Source organism: Hyposmocoma kahamanoa, unplaced genomic scaffold (genome assembly GCF_003589595.1).
Source record: "Hyposmocoma kahamanoa isolate Upper Pololo Valley unplaced genomic scaffold, ASM358959v1 138, whole genome shotgun sequence".
NCBI classification, from domain to species: Eukaryota; Metazoa; Arthropoda; class Insecta; order Lepidoptera; family Cosmopterigidae; genus Hyposmocoma; species Hyposmocoma kahamanoa.
The window spans coordinates 2293286-2314860 of record NW_020653492.1 but is presented as its reverse complement, the minus strand read 5'-3'; the positions used below and the strand labels follow the sequence as shown (position 1 = coordinate 2314860).

The window sequence follows — 21575 nt, the reverse complement described above, 5'->3', positions numbered from 1 at the left end:
AAAAAATTATCATAATTGCAATATAATTTCACTGGAGTTAATGGAATTTCAATGACCATTGCTTTCAAGAAAGTTATCAGAATTGGGGCCCTAGTTTTGTGTATTTTGCGATAAAATTATTATGTGTATTTTGCTAGAAATAGGTATATGCCTCTCGCCCTGTACGCGCCGTGTAATGCTAAGCTTTAGCATGACAGGGCGCGTATAGTTAGCACGACAGGGCGCGTATAGTGCGAGAGCGACATAAAGATCGAGCGAGATCTCTTTGCGAGAATGGCAGTATCTCGTGCCTTAAGTAACGCCTTGTCATGCTAACCATTGCTAAAGCTTGTCGTACTGGAGAGTAAATAATGGTTATTATAAGAAGTAAATGTTTTCTGGAGAGAGAGGAATGGTTATTGTGAGCAGTATATCACTCAATATATAATAATAATAATAATAACGCACACACTCAACATAGCCCCGCACTAGAGAAGCCCTGTGTTGCGGATTTATCGCGGGTGCAATAGACACAGACATAGACAACCACAAATTGCACCCAAACTCACGAGAGAAATAAATGTAGGCCATATAAATATTTCTTCCGGCCCGGAAATGCGAGAGATAATGTGCGCCTAAATATCTAAAATAAGTTCTTGTAGCGCGACTATAGCGCTCGCATCCTATTTAGACGGGGCTGTATCTCTGAATTAGAGTTCACGGCGCTGTACTAGATATACAGCAACGATATTTTGGGGAAATAAACAAAACATATTTCATTGTTCATAAAGACGTGACCTTGCTAACTGGAAAGTAACCGTAGAATAGCGCGTCAATACCACAATTGTAAAACCGAAATGTTTTCAACAGTGAATAATAGCTGCTTAAATTAGTAAAACGGTGTCAGTAAACTCTCTAAAGAAACTTCAAACAAAGCTAAAATATCTTATTTAAACTATTAAATAAGATATTTTAGCCTTGTTTGAAGTTTCTTTAGGGTCATGGGTGAGAAAAAGTGAATTGAATTCGGTTTTTATACATATTTAAGATATTAAAAAATGACACCGTTCTACCGATTTAAGCAGCTAATATTCACCGTTGTAAACATTTCGGTTTTACAATTGTAGTATTGACACGCTATTCTACGATTACTTTCCTGTTGGCAACGTCACGGTATTTATGAATAATAAAATGTGTTTTGTTTATTTCCCCAAAATATCGCTGATGCATATTTAGTACAGCGCCGTGAAGTCTAATTCAGAAATACAGTCGCGTCTAAATAGAATGTGAGTGCTATAGTCGTGCTACAAGAACTTATTTTAGGTACTTAGGTGCACATTACCGCTCGCAAAGCACCTTGTATTATTTAAGGGCCCATTAACCGCTCGCACAGCACCTTTGTATTACTTAGACGCACAATAGCTGCTCGCATACAAACAATGTATCTTCGTACTAACACACATTTACGACCATTGTAGGACCCATAGCATATATGTCGGTGCCCATTTTGGGGGTACAGCGGCGCTGTAGCCGCTTGTACATCTACTGTAGAACTTGTTAATGCAGCCTAGGCCATTATTAAGAACTTCTAACTGGCTATGGTACGGCTTGTTACTAGAGCATTTAGGTAACGAATTTTGCCAGTAAAGATCGGGAATTTTCGAGTAAGCGGATTTTTTTTGTCGTTGGTAAGTAATTATTTATGATTATGTATAAATTGTATGAACATTTAGTTGATATATGATTGTCTGTGTAGACTACGTTAAAATTCACAAAAAGTTGTGGCCATTATTTCGCAATATATTGATAAATAAAGTGGTTAGCGGCGGTAACCACATTTCAAAAAGGGTACAGTTTTTTGCAGGAAACACAAGCTAAAATTATATTTCATTTATTTTAGATAGTGGCGAGAAGACCGTAATCTGGATGAGTTATTAAATATGTTTTATCAGAGTATATTAATACTCCTTCTGAAAATGATAGCAGTGCGGGTGAAGATGGTTCGGATACCGATGATCGGACTGTTAATGAGGATCAAAAAGAACCCAGCGAAATTCCTCTCGGCGAAGATTTCTGTGGAGATAACTCCGGTCGAAGAATTTGGCTTGATGATAATGTTCCCTTAGCCAACTTTATCACTTCATTACTTCACAACCACCACTACCACCATCAGCTCCACCTGCTCTTGCTGCTTTTCGGGCACTCCAAAACTGAAAAACCTTACACCATTTTATAATCAAACGAATAGGTCATTTCATTACAGACCATACACCTGTACAAATAGGCTTAGCTGATCGTGAAGAACGGACTCCTCTAAAGATATTCCAATTGTTCTGGACTGAAGAAATCATTCAGCATATAACATTCCATACCAATCTTTATGCGGAACTTAAAGAAGGTACAAATCAGTTACTAATGAGGAAATTACGGTGTTCATTGCGCTGAATCTGGTGATGAGAATCAAAAAGAGTCCAAGTTATTATGTTAAGTCCATTTGCTACTTCTTCTCAAAGCGCTGCAGCAGATGCAACATGAAAAAAGACCTGCTAGGTCTATTTGTAGCTGCAAAATATGCAGTCTCTCATTGCTATCTTGAGGGGAAATCATGTTTCGAGGATCAGCATTAAGTTTTTATGATGATCTTCAAAATATGTTTACTCCTCTGAAGCTCCGAACTCAATCTCATCTTTTGTCATAAATTCAGCGCATAAAACAAATTAAATATTGAAAATAATGCCTTTTTTTAAATTAATTTTTGTCATTTTCTTCACGATGGTTATCTACTAATAGTGACCACCTCCTACATAACACCCCAGCATGCGAATTACAAAAAAAGTGCAAGAATGCTTATAATTAATCCCGATTAAGTAGGACAAAAAAAGAAAATTAAATCTAATAATAAAAATCTGAACCACAAAGAGTTAAGCAGCTAGTATTACTTTTGTAGACCTTTTGGTTTTACAATTGTGGTATTGATGCGCTATTGTATGTTTTTAGAAGTACACCAGCAGTTAGTTTCTTCTTTTAAAAAACCAAGGTTGTAAGGCCGAATATTGATATTCTATTATATTGTTATAATACGCACGCCGTATAATACGGAAAGGATTTTAATTTTACACGTTTAGCTATAGGGTAAGGTTGCGTTAGTCGTACCCCCTAAGAAAAAGCCGCTGTAATATTTACGTTTATTTAAATTAAACAAAACCTTTAACGCCTACGGGATCTTTATTTATTTTACTATCAACGTGTTTTAATGAAAATACCAAAAACGTTTATTGAGTCAGGTATTGACAAGAATGTCAAAAAGCACCGTTGGTACGATTTAGGCACCTGGTCGCCTAATTCGTACCACCTATAACCTAAGTCGTACTTAGAATAACACTTCAGTCGTCCTGACTGAACACATATATCACAAATATATTATTTAAATGAAAAAACTAAGAAATAATTTTCATAAATTCCTATGTCGTACCGGTACTATTAAGGAATTTTCCACGGGTACGACTTAAGCAACGGCACTTTCAAAATTTCAAATCAAAATTACTCTTATAACATAAAAAGATCTGCCGTTTGCTTGTGCTTAAATAAATACTGAAATACGTGAAAAATAGACGAATATCAAAAAAATAAGTTTACCATCATATTGCTCCTTGGAATAGCTTCCGAATGAATGAGAAATTTTAAAGAAAACAGTGCAAAAATTTAATTTTACATATTTTTCCCCACACGAACGTCGGCCGGCCGCCGGTTTCTTTTTGTTTACTCGCTTAACGTAATAGTTCAAATTTATATTACTAGATAATACTTCCCATACATGTGAGACCAGATATCGCTGGAGTACGACTTAGGCGGTGGTACGACTAACGCAACCTTACCCTATATATGTTTACCCCTTACCCTTATGTGTTTGTATCACCTTATCAAACTAAGTACCATAAAGTGGCTGTAGAAATCTCAAACGGTCTAAGCGCTATTTTAGAAATATATTTTTCTGCTGTAGATATAGCATTTCAAAACCTGTAATATAAATCTATTTAACAGCTCAAGTCCTCAGAAATATACGATATACCACTTAAAGCGCAAACACTTCTAACTTCAAAAGCCCTATATAAGACCTCAAGGTGTTATAAAAGGTATTTGTAACTCTGCTTTACATTAAGTGTCCATACAATAGATCTATCACTACTTAGTCTTTCTATCTCTCTTAGGATTGATTTACCGTTGTATTACTATCATATTATATACTATTATTCTATTCCTATATACTATTATGTTTTTATTTTTCCCAACTATAACTCCAGTACTAGACCTTAGTAAACAATAGCATTAAGAACCGATTGTCCCACAGAATATTACAAATCTTTCATTAATATTAAATCCGACCACAAAAGCATATTAGTATTACTATACTTATACGTTGCAAACCGCGAATTTAGTGCTCATGTTACGAAACAGACAAAGCACAATAGCATTATACAATATTAAAATTTGCATCGGGAAGTTTACGACGCATAAATGTTAGAAATAAGAATTATAGTAGGGGAAATACGTACAAAATCACATGGTATATTATTTTTTAGTCATAATTCTGTAGTGGTAATACATAGCACAGTCATATTTTACACCAATAGTCTTTGGTTCATTATTTACTAAAAGTAACAAACATTTGTGAAATAAAAACAACAGGAAAAAAATATTCGTAGTTTAACTCTGAGATCCATCAAAAACCATTTTGTCCATTGTAAATGGATATAGTACATATGGACCAAGTGACATACACGTGAAAACTATACAATTATTGGCAAATTTACAAATAAAACGCTTTGTTCTTCTAGGAACATCAGGGCAAGAAGCGTGAACCCAATACGAACAATTTAAGCATCATCGTACCCAGTCTTTTCAGGGCTTAAGTCGAGAAAAAAGATCGTTGCAATATATGCAAGGGCAGTCCTCTTCGTTAACTCGAAGATTGCAAGGAAAATTTTCTTCTTCGCTGTCATCTTCAAACAACTTTGTAGTGACGTTTAGTCTCTTCTTTGCTGGGGGAGATTTGGGCTCGTTTTTCGATTTAATTTGTTATGAATTTCCCTAATATTACGAGTAGCAGTTAAAACATACGAGATCTGCCGAGTTTTTAGTTTACGTTTCCCTTGTCCACTAATGAAATGTCATTTTGGGGCTGAAGAAAGTTGTATTTTATTATAATGAAAATTATAATGAATAAATTAAGTTAATTAAGTTGAACTCCTTTATTGTGCGCTTAAGCACAAAATGGCAAACCTATGTCTATGTATATATGTCTTTTCTCCATATAACGCTTTTAAAAAAGGAAATTCAAAAATTACCACACATTTTTTTAAATCTTATATGAGGGCAACAACAAAATATTGTGGGATAAAATAAATACAACAACAACAGCTACATTAGCGAAAAACTTATCATTTATATAGAAACACTTTTTTTTTTTTTTTTTTTAAATCTTTATTTAGTTTCAGGACTTTTATTCTAGAGAACATGCCAGTCCTATCATAGCCTTATTCTATTTGTTACACATTCTTTTTTTTTTTTTTTAATACAGTTCTAAATTTTATTACAGTTATTACACGTACAACTAACGATGATTTACCATGTCACACAACATTTTCGTGTAATTGGATAAGGGTTCTGACAGTATTCCTTGAAAAAAACTAATGTTGGAGCGGTTTAGTTGTAATGTAGTCAACAATAGGTGTCGCTGGCCTTCGTCCTTGGTACATTCCGCCAACAAGTGTTGAACGTCTTCAATTTTATTGCAAGATTCACAATTTGGTGAATCAGTTTTTTTCATGAGGTACCCAAACCTGTTCGACGGATAATGTCCGGAACGTAGCCTAAATATTGTAACAGTATCTAGCCTGCATAATTTACAATTAACGAACCATGGTGTTAGAAACACTTGTCGTAAAGAAAAAACTCGTAACGTACAAAACCTCTGTCTTCAGCGACGACGCTGGGACGGGTGAGAGGGGTGAGTTTACGTTATGACAGGTTAGTAAAAGCCACTTGGGTCATATGATGCAGTTATTAATTACGTGCTAGAGTCCACTAATTTCAAATTATGCCAACTATGTCATTTTGTACATATATGTCATTTTGTATTTATTTCCCCTACAACCTCAAAAAAAGATTTTTTTTTATAACGTTGAGTGACTGGACGATAAAGTCGTGCGCCTGATGGTAAGCTACACCCCTGTGCATAACAGTTACAGTGCCACTCAGAGCTTTAAATTGCAAAGATTTGAGGGGCACTACCACTGCGCATGTCACCCTGAGACATAAGTTGACAAGTCCCATGTGCCTGTAATTTTACCAGCACCCTTATCCTTCCAAACCGGAACACAGTAATGCTCACATTACTGCTTGGTGCCAGAAATAGGTAAGGTGGCAAGTACTACCTCGGACGAACTCTTTCACAAGGAGTTCTACTGCTACTTATTACATAGATGCTATATTATTATACGGTATATTCAATAGGTAGGTATTTATTTAGGTTTATTCCCAGTCGTTTCATGTACTCTGATTTCACGTAAAACAATTGTAAACCAAAAATTCCATACATTGAACTAGTTATTGATTTTACGTTTGTTTTTTTTTCTATATATGAGTGTGTGCGTTAAAAAATATAAATAGGAAAAAATATCAGCAACTTTTTTATTCTTCTTCTTATCGTATCGATAGCATATACTGTAATACTTGCCATCGTGGTGCAAGGATTTGACATAAGGTAGTCGCGGATTGTAGTCCAGGGCGCGCCAGATGTACAAGAAAGGAATGGTACGTCAAGCGAACAGACTTTTTCGTGCACCCCATCCTTTACAGTCATTGATATACATAATCTACCTTTGTATATGTCTCACTGCTAGTCCTTCGAAAGTTTGAAGAAGGTATAATCAATTCTCGGATCTATCCCACAAGAGCCTGAATTACATTACTCTAAAAAGATTCATTTAGTGAAAAATTTCGGATGTGTAAGATACCTTAAACGAAATTTTCGTGAGTAAGTGAATGATTTAAAAAAGACCCACAGGTGCATATATATTTTTAGTTATTAACAATTTTTCCACTCGAGAAAGGTACGACCTTTGTTCGGTGGGTGTCTTTTTGACCCGGACGAGATAGGCTATCTTCAAGAGCACGGTAAAATAACAGCTCTTATCGGGTTAACTGGACAAACAGCGCAGAGCTTTCACGTTCATAACATATGGTTTATTTGCTTTGCGTCTAGACAACTGACTCTAGGTCAACATGCGATTTGTGGCGTTGCATTCAAATCTGAATGCTTCTTGCGATAAGAAATAAGAGAGATCACGAATCACTAATAATAACGACACGTTTCATAATAGAAGCGCTTCTATTTCAAAACAAGATATCGTAGGCAATTCTGGTAGTGAATATTACATAAACTTAATAATTTCAACTTACATTTAACTTGAAGTGATACGTTTAGGTTGGTAACACAAGTGACTCAAGTACCATGTATGACTCGTTAGTTACAATATTCAACGCCCTATCTATAAAATAACGTAGAACCAAATGACCACATTTCTTTATTAACTCCTTTTATCAGGTTGGCTTGTAGGTGTATTCACAGACATAGAAGATGAAAAGTTTTATGCCATTGACGGCAACGTTTTAGCAATATCAGGTACCTGTATACTTTCTTAGTAACATCGCAAATGTTTCTATGCGGGACCTGGTGGACCCTGGTGGGTCTTGTTTAATTGCTGTCAAAAAAGTTCTTAGGCATTTAAAATATAATAAAGATGAACTGTCAAGTCTAAGCATTGTTTTATTGGAAATTGTATCTACTTGCTCGTATACTTAAACACGATTCTCATTCTTCATTATTTCTGCCAAGTCTAAATTGTTTGTCATTTTCAATAGACTCTTACCAATGAACAATTAGGTATGATTTACTCATCACTGATGCAATAGTTATACACAACGCAGTATTTTTGTTATTCATTCATGTGGATTGAATTTTGAGTATCTAATTATTTAATGGTCCTGGTAAAAATCGAATAAAAAACTGTTAGTAATGGGTTATATTTACAAAATGAAGGCAATATAATGCCTTTATACATAACAAAAGCAAGTCGATGCTTATTTACAGTTTTTATTCTATTTTTGTAGCTTATTATTGAAAACATTTTAATTGTATTCTAAACTTTGGAATGTAAACAGGAACTTAATATTATAACCCCTTGGCATGTCGACTTGTTGTAGTAAATAAATATCTTAAATCACGTCAAAACAATTATTTTATCTTAAACGTTATTGTGAAAAAGGTTGGTTAGAATCGTGAAAGAAAACGTGGCGAAACAATCTCCTAATTACATAATTATGTGAAATTAAGAAATGTATTAGTTAATAGAATAAAAAAGAATAATATAAAAAAGAAATAGTAAAAAAAACAACAGTAAAACAAGAATAAACCGAAAAAAGTAACAATGAAACAAACATTAAAAATTTCAAATAATACAATTTTTGGTAATGTGATAATATTATAATGCCACAACCGAGATTAGGCTGTGACGCTGGTTTAACTTTTTTATTTTATGTTTTCAGTAATATTACGAACGCTTCACTAACTTGCCAAAGCTATATTTTATCAACTAAAACTTGAATATATCTTATGGAAACAAAGATAACAATTTCTCGGCCAGTAACCCGTGTTTTAAATGCATTTGTAAACATAACAAAGTTATGTACAAAATAAAAGATGAACATTGGTCGACCATGATTTTATTCTTTATCTCTAACATAGCAATATGCTTATTACAGTATTTGGTACGTATAATATCTACTTAGTAGTTACAGACTCATAGTGTCACCCTCGGTTATCGACTTGTTTATGAGAGAGAATGACAGACGGAGAGAGCGCGATACACAGCGTCAGAGAGCTTCACTCACGCACTATTCAGGTACTTGAGTGTCTTAATAAATATTCCCTATTCCACACATGTGGAAACTCAGAGAGGTACGTTTGGTGGCGTTTTGCAAGGCTCCGGCGGAGGCGGCCTGCGGTCCTCGGGCAATCTTGATTGGTAGTATGCGCAATAAGGCAATGGGTCCCAGAAGGCGAACAAAGCCTCACGGGTGTCTAAAACCGTATTCAACAGTTTCCCCATAGTTGCTGTATGCCCGCATTTCGTTGAGCTCTGACATAAATACGGCAACGATACTCCAACACGACATCCAATAGCTACCAATCTGTTGGTATGACCGTTTGTGGTTGTTTCCTCGCGCACAAGTCGGAATGACACGTGGCCTGTCATCGGTCTCGCCGGTGATAATCTAGACACAAACCGCTGCACCCACGCGTCTGCTTCTTCATCTTTTTGTGGCACCAAGCCTTTTCTCACTGAATCCACACGGCAGGACACATTATTGACAGCTCGCGACTCTTTTAGCGTCGTGCAGGTCACGATTCTCTCTCCTTTCGGCTCTCTAACAATAACCCAGGGTTTCTCAGCACTTATTTCTCGGGGAAATCGAAACTGAGTTTTCTCTTCAGGTAGAACAAACCTCAATCGGTCTCTGGCACCTCGAGCCCCGGCGCTAGCTATATAATGGCGACCTTCCTTCGATGCTCCACTTTCATACCAGGTTCTGACGTCATCTTCATTCGCTACCACCCAAAATTGAGGTGTAGCTAGTCCAGCAACGCGGCACACTCGCATCAGCTCTAACGGATCATCCAGAGTAACAACATCACGAGCACAAGGCACAAAACACTGGCACCCTATCACTTCCAAGTGCGGTTTCGCTAGCGCATCGTAGTAGGCGGGGGTCGTAGAACTCACTGGTACATAGAATACCACTGATTCCGTTTCGACTATCTCTCTCAGAGCGCGTGCGTAGGCTAGGGGGTCTGCCGGATTTGGCCGCTTTATCGTGTAAAATTTATTCACAGCGGCAGAGTATTTCAATAACGAGAATTGTCCCTCTATCTCGAAGGCAACGACTCTTGCACCGGCAGAGTGGAAATTTCTTGCCAAATGTAGAGCCTGTACAGAACTTCCTCCACTGATAAGCACGGTACGAGGTTTGTTGACACTACTCAAACTGATGGCACGGCTGATAGTTTGCAGCACACCTATTGGCCACTGAACACACTTCCAGAAGATAAATAGCGAAGCAGCGATCCACAATGTCGGAAGCACCACTAGGATTTGTTTCCAGGCAGGGTGCGAAATAAAGCTGAGAAAAGCGAAGAACGGTTTGAGCATCATTCGGGGTCCCCATGTAATAACTCTGATGAAACGGGGAAGTGGCGGCGGGCGCTCTGGCGAGACGGCGCACTCCTCAGGGATGAGCGAAAACGTTGACGAAAAGGAGCGGCGGAGGGCGGTGAAAGGAGGAGGCTGATGAGAGCATCTCTTGACTCGAGGTGAGAAGATAAGTTCTGTGTTAGACCGCGCGAGGCGGGCGTACTCGGGCGCGCAAGCCGGCATGGCGGGCAACGGCGAACGCGAGACGGAGTCGACTAGCGCGCGCGCATCGCGCACTGGCATATAAACTGCCTCGTTATCTTTCGCAGGCAACCGCCGCGCACACCGGCCTCATCTTTGCACCCAATTAAACGTTACCTATTTAAAAAATAAACAAACAAACGAATGTTAAGGAAGTGATTAGTTTATTAAATAAATTAACAACGATTTCTCACGTCGTCATCAGTTGCTCGATAGCCGCGTCGTTGTGATTTCCAGGTATCTGACATCGTTAGCAAATTACCAAAGTCATAAAAACAAATGTCGAATTCGATTAAAGTTGGAGAATTTTGGACAAAAAGTCGATAGTTCTAATGTGTCATTATTTAATAATGAAATATCAACAATATTATTATCTACAATCTACAAGACGAATGAATAACAATAATTATAACATGTATTCTATTTTGGTGTAGATCTTACAAGTTTAAAGACTAGCAACAAATAACTGAATATCACAAAGCAAATAATTTGTTCAGGACAGTGTTTCCCAATTATACTGGTAAGCGTAGATACCTTACGGTACGCGAAATTGTCTCCATAGATACCCGCGACAATCCTTGCACACAGGTGAATAATACCTATGTACGGACAACGACACATCAGACTACACATTTTTGTTCAAAAATCGCCTCCAGTGCAACGGAACAAGATACGTCAATGTGTAGCTTGATGTGCTGGCGTGTGCGACACACAAAAAAATATTATAATAGTTCCAAATAATTTTGTATCTTCTACAACTCCCAGTACGTGGTATTTTCCATCAAATCTTACTGATTGGAGACCACTGATCTATAGCTACCTCTACATAAAATCTATACAGTCTATTATGATAGTCACATTAACAGATTAAGGAATTAACATATATAAGTAGTTTATTACTACAATTGACTACAATAACAGTGTCAACAATAACACTCAAAAAGTTTGTTTACAAACTAAATGCTGCATAAATACATCACTATAACTTTTTAATGTTTATAAGTTTGATGAGATGGTTATTATATTTTATATTTGTGGCAGCTTTAAGGTTCCTAATTAATACTTATTAATATGATTTTTGCATACAGGTAATGATTATGGAAACAATCTAACCTAAGTGCTAAGAATATTAAATAGTAGCTAGATGAATAGCGGAAGACGCAACATTAAAGATGAAATAATAACAGATGTTAATTAATAAATCAAATAATTAATTAAATTGGTATACGCAAGTAGATCTGAAAAATTTATTTCATTTCCTACGTGTAACAATCGTGAAAACCTAAGAACTTGATAAATTAATTATTTGCATGTTTTAACAAGACATTATATTATGAAACATATTTTAAATATTTAAATTTCAACAAAGTCTATATATATTAAAAATGCTTTTTTATTTTGAATTAAAAAGGTCACCAATATATAAATAATCGGACATGAGAATAGGCAGAGAACTCGAGCTTCAAGAAAGTACCGAAAGTACCTCCCTCTGAAATCCCCAATTGTTGTATCATATTTTGTGTTATATTTTATTATGTGGAATTAGCAGTTCATTATTAAGTAATCTGTGCTACAGTAGACTATATATAAGAAAACTTTTAATTTTTAGTAAAAATATTATGCATATACTATTTTTTGTTATATCTTTTATGGAGTTTCAGAGAGAAATATTGTCCACTCTATATGTATTATTTGAACCTTAAAATGAATATATTCTGCCAGTTCTGATCCCTAGCATTAATAAACATATATTTCATTATTTTAAAATTGACTGGAGCTTCCAACTCCTTGTTCTTTGTCATTGTTAATTAAAAAGTCCCAAATAAAATAATAAATTGAGATAAACTTTAAACTGGACTTTAGGCGTAAGAAGCAGATCCCAAAGTAAACAAAATTATATATTAAAATTAATTTCTTTAACAAATTAATTATAATTATATTAAACAAAATAAATTACAATATTCTCCATACTACATTAACAAATAGGAATATACTCTAGCAAGTTTTAATATTGTCATATCAAAGACGCTGCAATGTAACTTCAAATGGTACTTTTGACTCTTTTAATTCAATAGAGCCATTCTTACACACTACATGCAGCTCATTTTGTGGTTCCTTTTCAAATCTAAACCTCTTAGGATGCGAATCGTCCATGAACCGACCCAACTTTAATATTCTGTCATCTACAGATATTTTATCTGCTATCAAATTGGTAGCAGGCAGATTCTTCAATATATCCGGTATTAACAACTGTACTTTGCCCTTCTCATGTATGAAAATACTGCTCTTATCAATCAACTGAGAAGCTAATAAATACACTTCACCGCTTTTTAGTGAGGCTTGTAGGTTACCACTGAAACTAGTGATGTGCAGATTGCCTTGTTGAATTACATCAATTACAACTGATCTATGCAAATGATCTAGTCTTATATTACCCATTAAGGTAGTGAAATGAGACTTTTCACTATAGCAGGAACGTACTTGGATAGGTCCTGCATGTGTCGTCACGAACAGGTTGGTCGCCATTATGTTATTACATTTGATCCCAGAGTTTAAGCCAGTTTTTAGTTCAATGTTATTAGCTTGAAGCCTGCCTGCTGAATTCACCTGCCCTTCCAAACTTTCCACTTTTATATTGCGCGCTTTCAAATCTGATACCTGCACATTGCCCTTCTCAGTTTTCACGATGAATTCTTCGCCCTCCAACTTCGAAACATCTACTGATGCATGCTCTGTCGTCGTTACTTGCACCTTCAAATGGTAAGGTACTTCTATTAAGCAAACGTCATTTCTATCTGATGAAGTGTTTTTATTCAGAAGTTCAAGTCGCTTGGAGCTCTGTTTCACTTGAAAATCGCTAGTTACCTTGCCTTGACTGTACAGCGTCATAGTAAGCTTGTTATGAGCTTTCTGATCGTTCACATCTATCGGCTGCACCTTCACATGTATAGGACTCTCTACGAAAATGCTCGTATTGTTGTCAATGGTCTTCTCCACGGTCCTTACTATATTTAAATTCTTCAAATCATGGAGATTACTGAACTGGCATAGAGTTAACCTCAAAATTTTAAAACACTTTTGTAAAATGTGCGGCTTTACAGGGGAAAACATTTTGAATTATTTCTTGCACTTTGTAGTTTTGTTACAGCATTATTTATTACAGTAATCTAATTATTTTTATTTCCATTTCATGCAATACCAATGACAGTTAATAACACCTGACTTTGACAGTCCGTTGACATTATCTTTGACCATACCTTTTTAAACCATTCAGATACACGCTGGAATTATCGTTTTTCAAAATTTATATTGGTTCTGTCGAACTCCACACAACATGACTTGATATTCACAGATGTCAAGATTAAAACTTTCGGCGTCTGTCATCGATAGACTATTTTTTTTCCATCCTTCTATCACATACATACACATAAAAAAATACTAACACACACTAACAACTACTTTTGATTTGAATATATTTTTTTTTCATTTCTATTATCGAATTATATACCTACGTAAATAGAATTGAAGGAACAATAAACTAATCCCAAAAATAATCTAGGGATGATGTTGTACCCTGTGACCTACAGTTCATAAAAATACCTTTACACAATTTAACCTTGTAACGACGTGCACTAATTTATGTATTTAATTTGTGTGAAACTATAGGTAAACACCTGTAATTGGCATTATGTTTCTTTCTCTGTTTTTATTAAATGGTTGAAGCTGTTGGTTTTCCATGAATAAATAATTGTTATAAGTCTCGCTTTTAGATGAATAGCCTTTGTTTGAGCACATACATTAAATTAAAATAAAAATAACAATAGATCAATGTATGATGAGAAATAAGGGGATTTATTTATTCATATATTTTTTACGTCGTGCAAAGAGTGCTTCATTACGTTGCCTGCATTTGCTAGAGATGAGATATAACAATAACATTTTTCGATAATTTAATATAATTATAAATGTTTAGTGCTCTATCCATTTATTCATCTATAGTGGTCAAATTTAGTAAAATGTTATTCATTTAGTATGAATTTTTTTTACTAAATTTGACGACTTTCTGTTGTACCAATTTTTTTACTGAGTCTATTAGTATTAAAAAAAATAGACAATTTTATTTTTTGTATGCAAAAATATTTTAAGACATTTGACCAACTTCTACTGTCCCGATATTTTTATCCCATACAATGAAATGATCCCTTCGCAAAACGGAGTCGATCAGCACTAAAACAAATTTGATCAATTTTATTCAATTATATTCTATCTCACACTGGACCAACAAATTGGCTATACCAAGACTGTTTTCACAAAAAAATTTAATGGTGGTTTCCTCGTATCTTATGTGGTTGCGGATTTCTCCATACTGTCCCCTTTACAAAAATCACTCTGCATTTTAAAGTTTTTCATTTTGATTCAATATAGATAATCAAATTTACCTGTCTTTATTGAAATGTATTTAGGAATAAAAATTTATTTCGAAACTAGCAGGCCAACGATCAAAATAGGAATAAAGAAGTGTGTTAGTGTGTTATTTTAACACAATTAGTAATCATCAGAACTTCGTAATATTCACAACTCAGACATTTTTGGCAAAACGTTACTTTCTTTCGCAATCTATCGATAAAACTGTCATTATGACTATTTAAAATTTGATGAAAACTAGCAACCCAGTAAACTAAGGGTCGTATTCCAGAACCCTACTCAATGGTCAAGTCAGGACTTGAGTATGATTTCAACACTGGAAATGCGACCCTAATGGCAAGGACTTGAGTATGATTTAAAGCACTAGTAATGCTTTAAATCACACTCAAGTCCTGCCTTGAGCATTGCGTAGAGTTCTGGAATACTATCCTAAGGCTCGTATTCCAGAACGCTACTCAATGCTTATGTCAGGATTTGAGTATGATGTCAAGCACTGGAAATACGACCCTAAAGGCAAGGACTTGAGTATGATTTCTAGTGCTATGAATCATACTCAAGCCTTGACTTGAGCATTGAGTAGAGTTAAGAGTCTTATTCCAGAACTCTACTCAATGCTCAAGTCAGGACTTGAGTATGATTTAAAGCACTAGAAAATCACACTCTAGTCCTTGCCATTAGGGACGTATTTCTCAAGTCATGACTTGAGCTTTGAGTAGAGTTCTGGAATACGACCCTAAGCCCGCAAATGACATTTTACTCCGTCATCTTCAAAAATAAGAAGACAGTATAAAGTTTATAAAAAATATTTTGTTTTCTTAAAAATATTAACAAACTACAACACTAATCCAACCGAACTTCCTGTGCTTACTTTGCGCGTACACAATATACGTAAACGAGAAAGATATATACGAAAATAACCAGTATTGGCACTTCGCTTGTATTTTCGATTATACCAACCACTTTTAACAAAAAACATTGTTATGACATTAGCTTTTTTGGAATATGTGCATTGCATGCGAGTGTTTTAAGTTTTACGAGTGTTTGTAACTTCCCTATCCCTAATTTATACGATTTTAATTTGCCTTAACCGCCAACTGTTATCTAATATAAAACATGACCTTCTGAACTTATTGGCGGTAACTTTCAGTGCTGGTGTATAAACATTCATGTTTACGAGTTGCAATCATGAATCCCGATTTAAAGGAGGCATTTTCTAAAATAAAACCTATTTGCGATCTTGTTATGGTGCGTCCGTCAGCTCAGAGCATCGCGTCTTTTACGGAAAAACTGTCAGGGGTAAAAAAAGAGGTCATTCAGGACCTGCAACAATATATGTTGTTTCCTTTTATTACCCACATTAAGTCTAATGAAATTGAGTAAGTACAATACATCTAAGCTCTTAATAACTTAGAATGTTTAAAGGTGTAATCTAACTGTTCGAGGTTCTCTTTTGCCCCTTGTATCCCCAATGTTGTAGGATACATTTGATTTTGGCCATTTATTTATTTATTTAAACTATACTGCACATAAAACATTACAAATGGCGGACTTCATACTGTTAGGTATTCTCTACCTTTTCTATTCTCTACAAAATGACTAAACAATTTTATCAAAACTTTTTACAGCACAATTGTTGATTAAAAAATGTGAAAAGGTAGATGTGGGGAAGGGTCAGGGGGCGGTTTCACTTCGTAGTGTGGGGAGTAGAACATTCTTTCATACTATTTATTTTAGAATCCAAAAAAGGGTACAATTTTGTTACTTAAACATAAAATTTGTGAAGTAATAATCTTTAAATTTAGTTTCAAATCTAATAATGAAGTAATTAAAAACAAAAAAAAAACTAAAAAAAAAGTTTAATAGGTATAGAATACTTTTCTTTAAGGTCTTAATGATTACAATTTACTAGAGGTTATTGACGTTGTATTATAGTTATTATGAACTGTACACAACAAAGAACTATGCTCCTTTGCATACATCCTTCTATGTGTGTAAATGTATTCCATATGTCACTTTGCTAGCCATACCCCAATTTGTAAGCTATGACAATTTTCTCCACCAAATCTCTATCTGCCAGAGTTCTGAACAGAGATTACCATGCCATTAAACAGTTAATAACCATCTGAGATGGTCCTGCAACAAAACAAAGCTATCTTCTCACAGGTAGGGTTGTTATTAATTACCTTGGTATTTATTTCAACTAAATTTGATATTTCAGAAAAAAGTATGAGCTGCAAGCAATAATGGCCGATGCAATGTGCATGGTACTAGAGAAGGTGGCTGTTCACAGTTTCGACATGTGTTTGCAGATAGAGAGTGGCTTGTTGGGTCTTGTGTTTGATAATTCAAAACCAGGGATGGGTATGTATGTCAAAACAAATTAAGAGCCGCTACTACCTATGTGCCCTTATAACCCCTTCAAACTAGTTTCTAATTGTAACAGATGTTTCTGTTTCCTATTTTCCTTATAACAAGTTAACACATGATATTTCCCCTCCCTAAACCTTGTTGCAAACAACAAGCCTATCAATGGTTACTATCTTAATCTAATAATTCCACCATGGAACTTATCATGCCTCACTTATAAACATTATGTGAAACATATCTACATTCTCTCTTCACACTAGGCTACAGAAACATTCTACTTAGGGAGTTAAAGAAAAAGCTTCCATGAAAAGAGAATGATAAAGTCTTATTTCTTAAAAACAAAACCAGTGAAGAAAATTTAAAAATAAAATTAATATTTCTGGCATACTTGAATTATAGGCAGTGCTTGGTTCTATTTATCTAAAACACTCACGTAATGAGATAATATATTTCAACCTCAAAAGAAATAATATATTTCAATATTTTAATATCTATTTTAGCATGCTTACACCCAGTTAAATGGCCTGTAGCACTGTGACACTTTAGTGTCGATGTTAGCCTTGTATATTAATACAATTACATGTAGTTAAGTCAAAAGGTCCAATCCACAAAAGTATCAAAAAATGTGTTATTTGTACCAAATAGTTCCTAAAGTCTAATCATACTAAGTTTTGAACATAAAACAAGAGTGAGAAACACTTTTAAACTTCAAACTGCCATATCTCGAAAGTGAGTGGATATGGATTGGACCTTTTTGTTTAACTACATCCAATTATGGATTATGTCTATTTAAGACTATTATGCTGCTCTCCTTGGCAAAAGTACCGCATTTACAGTTTCGTGACTTTCGAAATTCCAGAACACCTGGTTTTTATTTATTGTTGAAAAATAAGTCAATTATGCTGATTTTGCTTAACAATAAAAGTGAAACTAAATAATAATAGATATAAATTTCTCATAGGTGGCGCTACATCATAAAACTCGTTAAAAAATCCTAAGCAAAGATTTTTTTTCACTTTTTTATTTTTATAATATCAAGTGACGGGACGAACAAGTCGTGCGCGTGATGGCAAGCCACACGCCTGTCCATAACTGTTGCAGTGCCACTCAAGAGCTTTAAATCGCAAAGATCTGAGGGGCACTGACCTGATTTTCCTTCTCATTGTTGTTGACTAATCACATTAAAACATACATATCATCATCATCATATACAACCTGACTTCACCCACAGCTGGGTCTATAACCTAACCAGCAGTGGATGAAGTCAGTGGCACAGAGACTTGGTGGCATAGGCCACTCCCCACAATCCAGTAGTACTAATCTCATCCAGGTTCACCCCCAATTCCTGCGATGTCATCTGCCCATCTCATCATCACATAAAATAATTTTGATCTTATTTTTTAAACATAATGTTAATTTTTATTCCAGTGGCAGTGGTCCCTGAGGAGCTAAAACTAAGCATCATGAAGTGCCTGACTTCCCTGATGCTGAGTCTAGAGATGCCTGTGAGACAGAAGTTGTTACGGACTCAGATACCGTTGATAGCACAGGCTGTGTTTGTCAGTGTGCACATTGCCAAGCTTGAGAAACTAAGAGCATTGAGGTATTCAGATTTTATATAATATTAAATTAATTTCTTAACGTGTCGATGGCATACACCATAAAATAGAATATAATACTATTTATTTTTTGTAAATATGGTACAATAAACGCAAGTATTATAAAATTGAAATAGTTCAGCATATTTTGCCAACAAGCGGCATAGAAATATTAAAATGTACAATTCATGTCAGATATAAGTTAAAAATATTAAGAATGTGATATAAAATGTGATTGAATTGAATAATTGTAAGTTGTCATGTAGATAATCATTAATAGTATAATAATAACATTTCTTTATGTTTTCCGGTAGTTTATTATATGTATTTGGTGCCATCCTAACTATACTTTTTCTTAACAAAGCTGTTTTATAACTAACTGTTAACAATAGGTTGAATTACTGTGATCACATAGGCCTTGCTCTGACATTTGATAACTTTATAAATTGATGTATGTTCATTTTTACAAATATAGATGTTTCAAAAATATATAAAGAGGGCAGAGTTAATATGTGAAGCAAAATAAACATTTGTTTGCAGCTTTTTGTGGGTTACAACCACACATAACTCTTAGGCACCTATTTTGGGGTTTGAATGTTTTCTCTTTCACTACAAGTTCCCCAGAATATAACACCAAACCTTAATGTTGATAATATATAATGCATAATGCTTGCCATCGTGGGGTAAAGAATTTGCCTATCGACATAAGGTTTTCAGGGCTCGCCGATTGTTGCACAGGGTGATCAAGATGTGCAAGAAAGGTACATCGTGCGGGGAGTTCATTTCGTGACCTTTTATTATTATTTTAAAAAACTTTTTTAATATATTTATTTGATATTATAATGTTATCATTTATTATTTTGTTACTACAATTGAACATTTGCCTTAGTGTTTTAGATATAAGGTTTAATATTTGGTGATGGCTACACAGTGACATTGTTGAGTTATTTAACTTTTTTTTCAAAACTTCTTCCACATTTCCTTACTTGGAATTAAAAACACAGGTACTGTTAACTTACTTAATAAGTTTATGTTAATATACATTAGGTCTCAGGGTACGCACACTGTTGTTATTTCACATGTATGTTCAAACAAGCATACCAATTTCAAATAGCGGACGGTTTGAGGTGTGAGATTTTTCGCAATAATATAACAGGTAGCACTGGAAATGAGTTTGTGTATTTATCCAATAACAACAGTCTGGGCACAGTGTACTTCTTCTTCTTCTTCTTTTTGCGTAATGGCGCTACCCACAGTATACAATATCTTCTGTATAGTGGCGCAACGCTTTGACGTTCGGCGACATTGCCCCTCGTGTAGATCTTACCAGTATTCACGCTGTCATACGCAGACATGCAAGGGTTGTCACAAAATAGAAACAAAATACGATTATTATTGTAACTTAATCATTTATTAACAATAATAAATTAGTAATAAAAATTTACATTGTTGCATTACCATACCATACCATACCATATATTTTTTTAGTGATGCTTTTCTTTTAGATGTTATATTTTATGGATACAACGATTTTCGTAGAATTCGAATGTATTCATACATAGTTTAAATCACGCATGCATCTAACTTTAGCGCTCGATCCCACTAAGTGAACTTGTTTGTGGGATGCGGCCCACTTACATCATTTAGGTAAGATTGACATTACAATGTCCGCAATTCTTATCTCACAGATTGGCAGCCCTACACTGCCTAACAGCGCACACAGCGACGCACAAAAAGTTGACTAATAAAAACTACCACATAGCCGATCCCGAGCTCGAGGCTCAAGTGGTTGACACACTGTCCAGCATTCTGCCCGGAGTCATGGCCGCCTTGCAGGATGTCGCCACAGACGCTGAGAACCCTGGACATGCTGTTGTCGTGGTAAGCTTAAGGAGAAATATTAACTCCTCAATAATAAAATGACCACTATCGAAAAATAATTTTTAAGAAACCGACGAAATGAATTTAAAAAAAAGGTCACCAGCCGTATTTGTCATTTCACTGGCTCCAAAATAACAAAAGTCTATTTTTAGGAAATGAAACTATTTTTCCGGATTTAAATCGCGTATATTTGTTTTTTGAAACAAACCGACGTTTCGGGCCCTTTACAGGTCCCATGGTCACGGTTGACTGAGGTGGTACATTCTTCAACCAGTTATGTCTAATATTGATGCAAACCACCATTGACTTACAATTATATGGACGTCGGGTCCGCGCTAAAAAGTGTCCGAACTTATAGGGCGTTAAAATCGTATACAGAGCGTCATTCACGCTTTAGTCTTCGTTTGTTTGACTGACAGCGAAGCAAGCAAAATTAGACAGTACTGCGATGACATTACAATTTAAAAGCTTTTTCATATTCCTTTACATGTCACTACGTTTAAATAGGTTGACTTGGGATATTTTTTCGTGGTTTTTGTATTAGACCCGTCGTCCATTTATTTGTAAGTCAATGCAAACCACCCTATTTTTTCACTACAGTTACAATAGTTATTAATTAAATACCTTATTTTTCTGGTTTGTTTGGAAAAACAAATATACGCGATTTAAATCCGGAAAAATAGTTTCATTTCCTACGTGTAACAATCGCGAAAACCTAAGAACTCGATATAAAAGTCTATTTTATTTAATATGACGTTAATAGGTTGTAGCACTATGCGAATCACGGCAATTTACAGTTTATAGTCCGGAA

At 35.1% G+C, this 21575-nt stretch overlaps 3 protein-coding genes across 3 annotated transcripts in view; 1 reads left to right on the top strand and 2 right to left on the bottom strand.

Annotated features, from left to right (window-relative positions):
• Positions 1–8916: 8916 nt before the first annotated feature.
• On the bottom strand, positions 8917–10550 carry LOC113240425. Its single transcript, XM_026477715.1, has one exon. The coding sequence runs from the start codon at positions 10533–10535 to the stop codon at positions 8991–8993; it is 1545 nt and encodes a 514-aa protein (XP_026333500.1). The 5' UTR covers positions 10536–10550; the 3' UTR covers positions 8917–8990.
• Positions 10551–12462: 1912 nt separating this feature from the next.
• On the bottom strand, positions 12463–13709 carry LOC113240457. The gene has a single exon (XM_026477770.1). The coding sequence runs from the start codon at positions 13602–13604 to the stop codon at positions 12513–12515; it is 1092 nt and encodes a 363-aa protein (XP_026333555.1). The 5' UTR covers positions 13605–13709; the 3' UTR covers positions 12463–12512.
• A 2379-nt stretch (positions 13710–16088) lies between these two features.
• The window catches only part of LOC113240401 (TELO2-interacting protein 1 homolog), a 34936-nt gene continuing 29449 nt past the window's right edge, over positions 16089–21575 (top strand). Inside the window, exons 1-4 of the mRNA XM_026477690.1 lie at positions 16089–16294; positions 17137–17279; positions 18714–18888; positions 20572–20764. Of these exons, the coding sequence (XP_026333475.1) occupies positions 16104–16294; positions 17137–17279; positions 18714–18888; positions 20572–20764 (702 nt within the window). The 5' untranslated portion in view covers positions 16089–16103. The remainder of the gene's footprint in view (positions 16295–17136; positions 17280–18713; positions 18889–20571; positions 20765–21575) is intronic.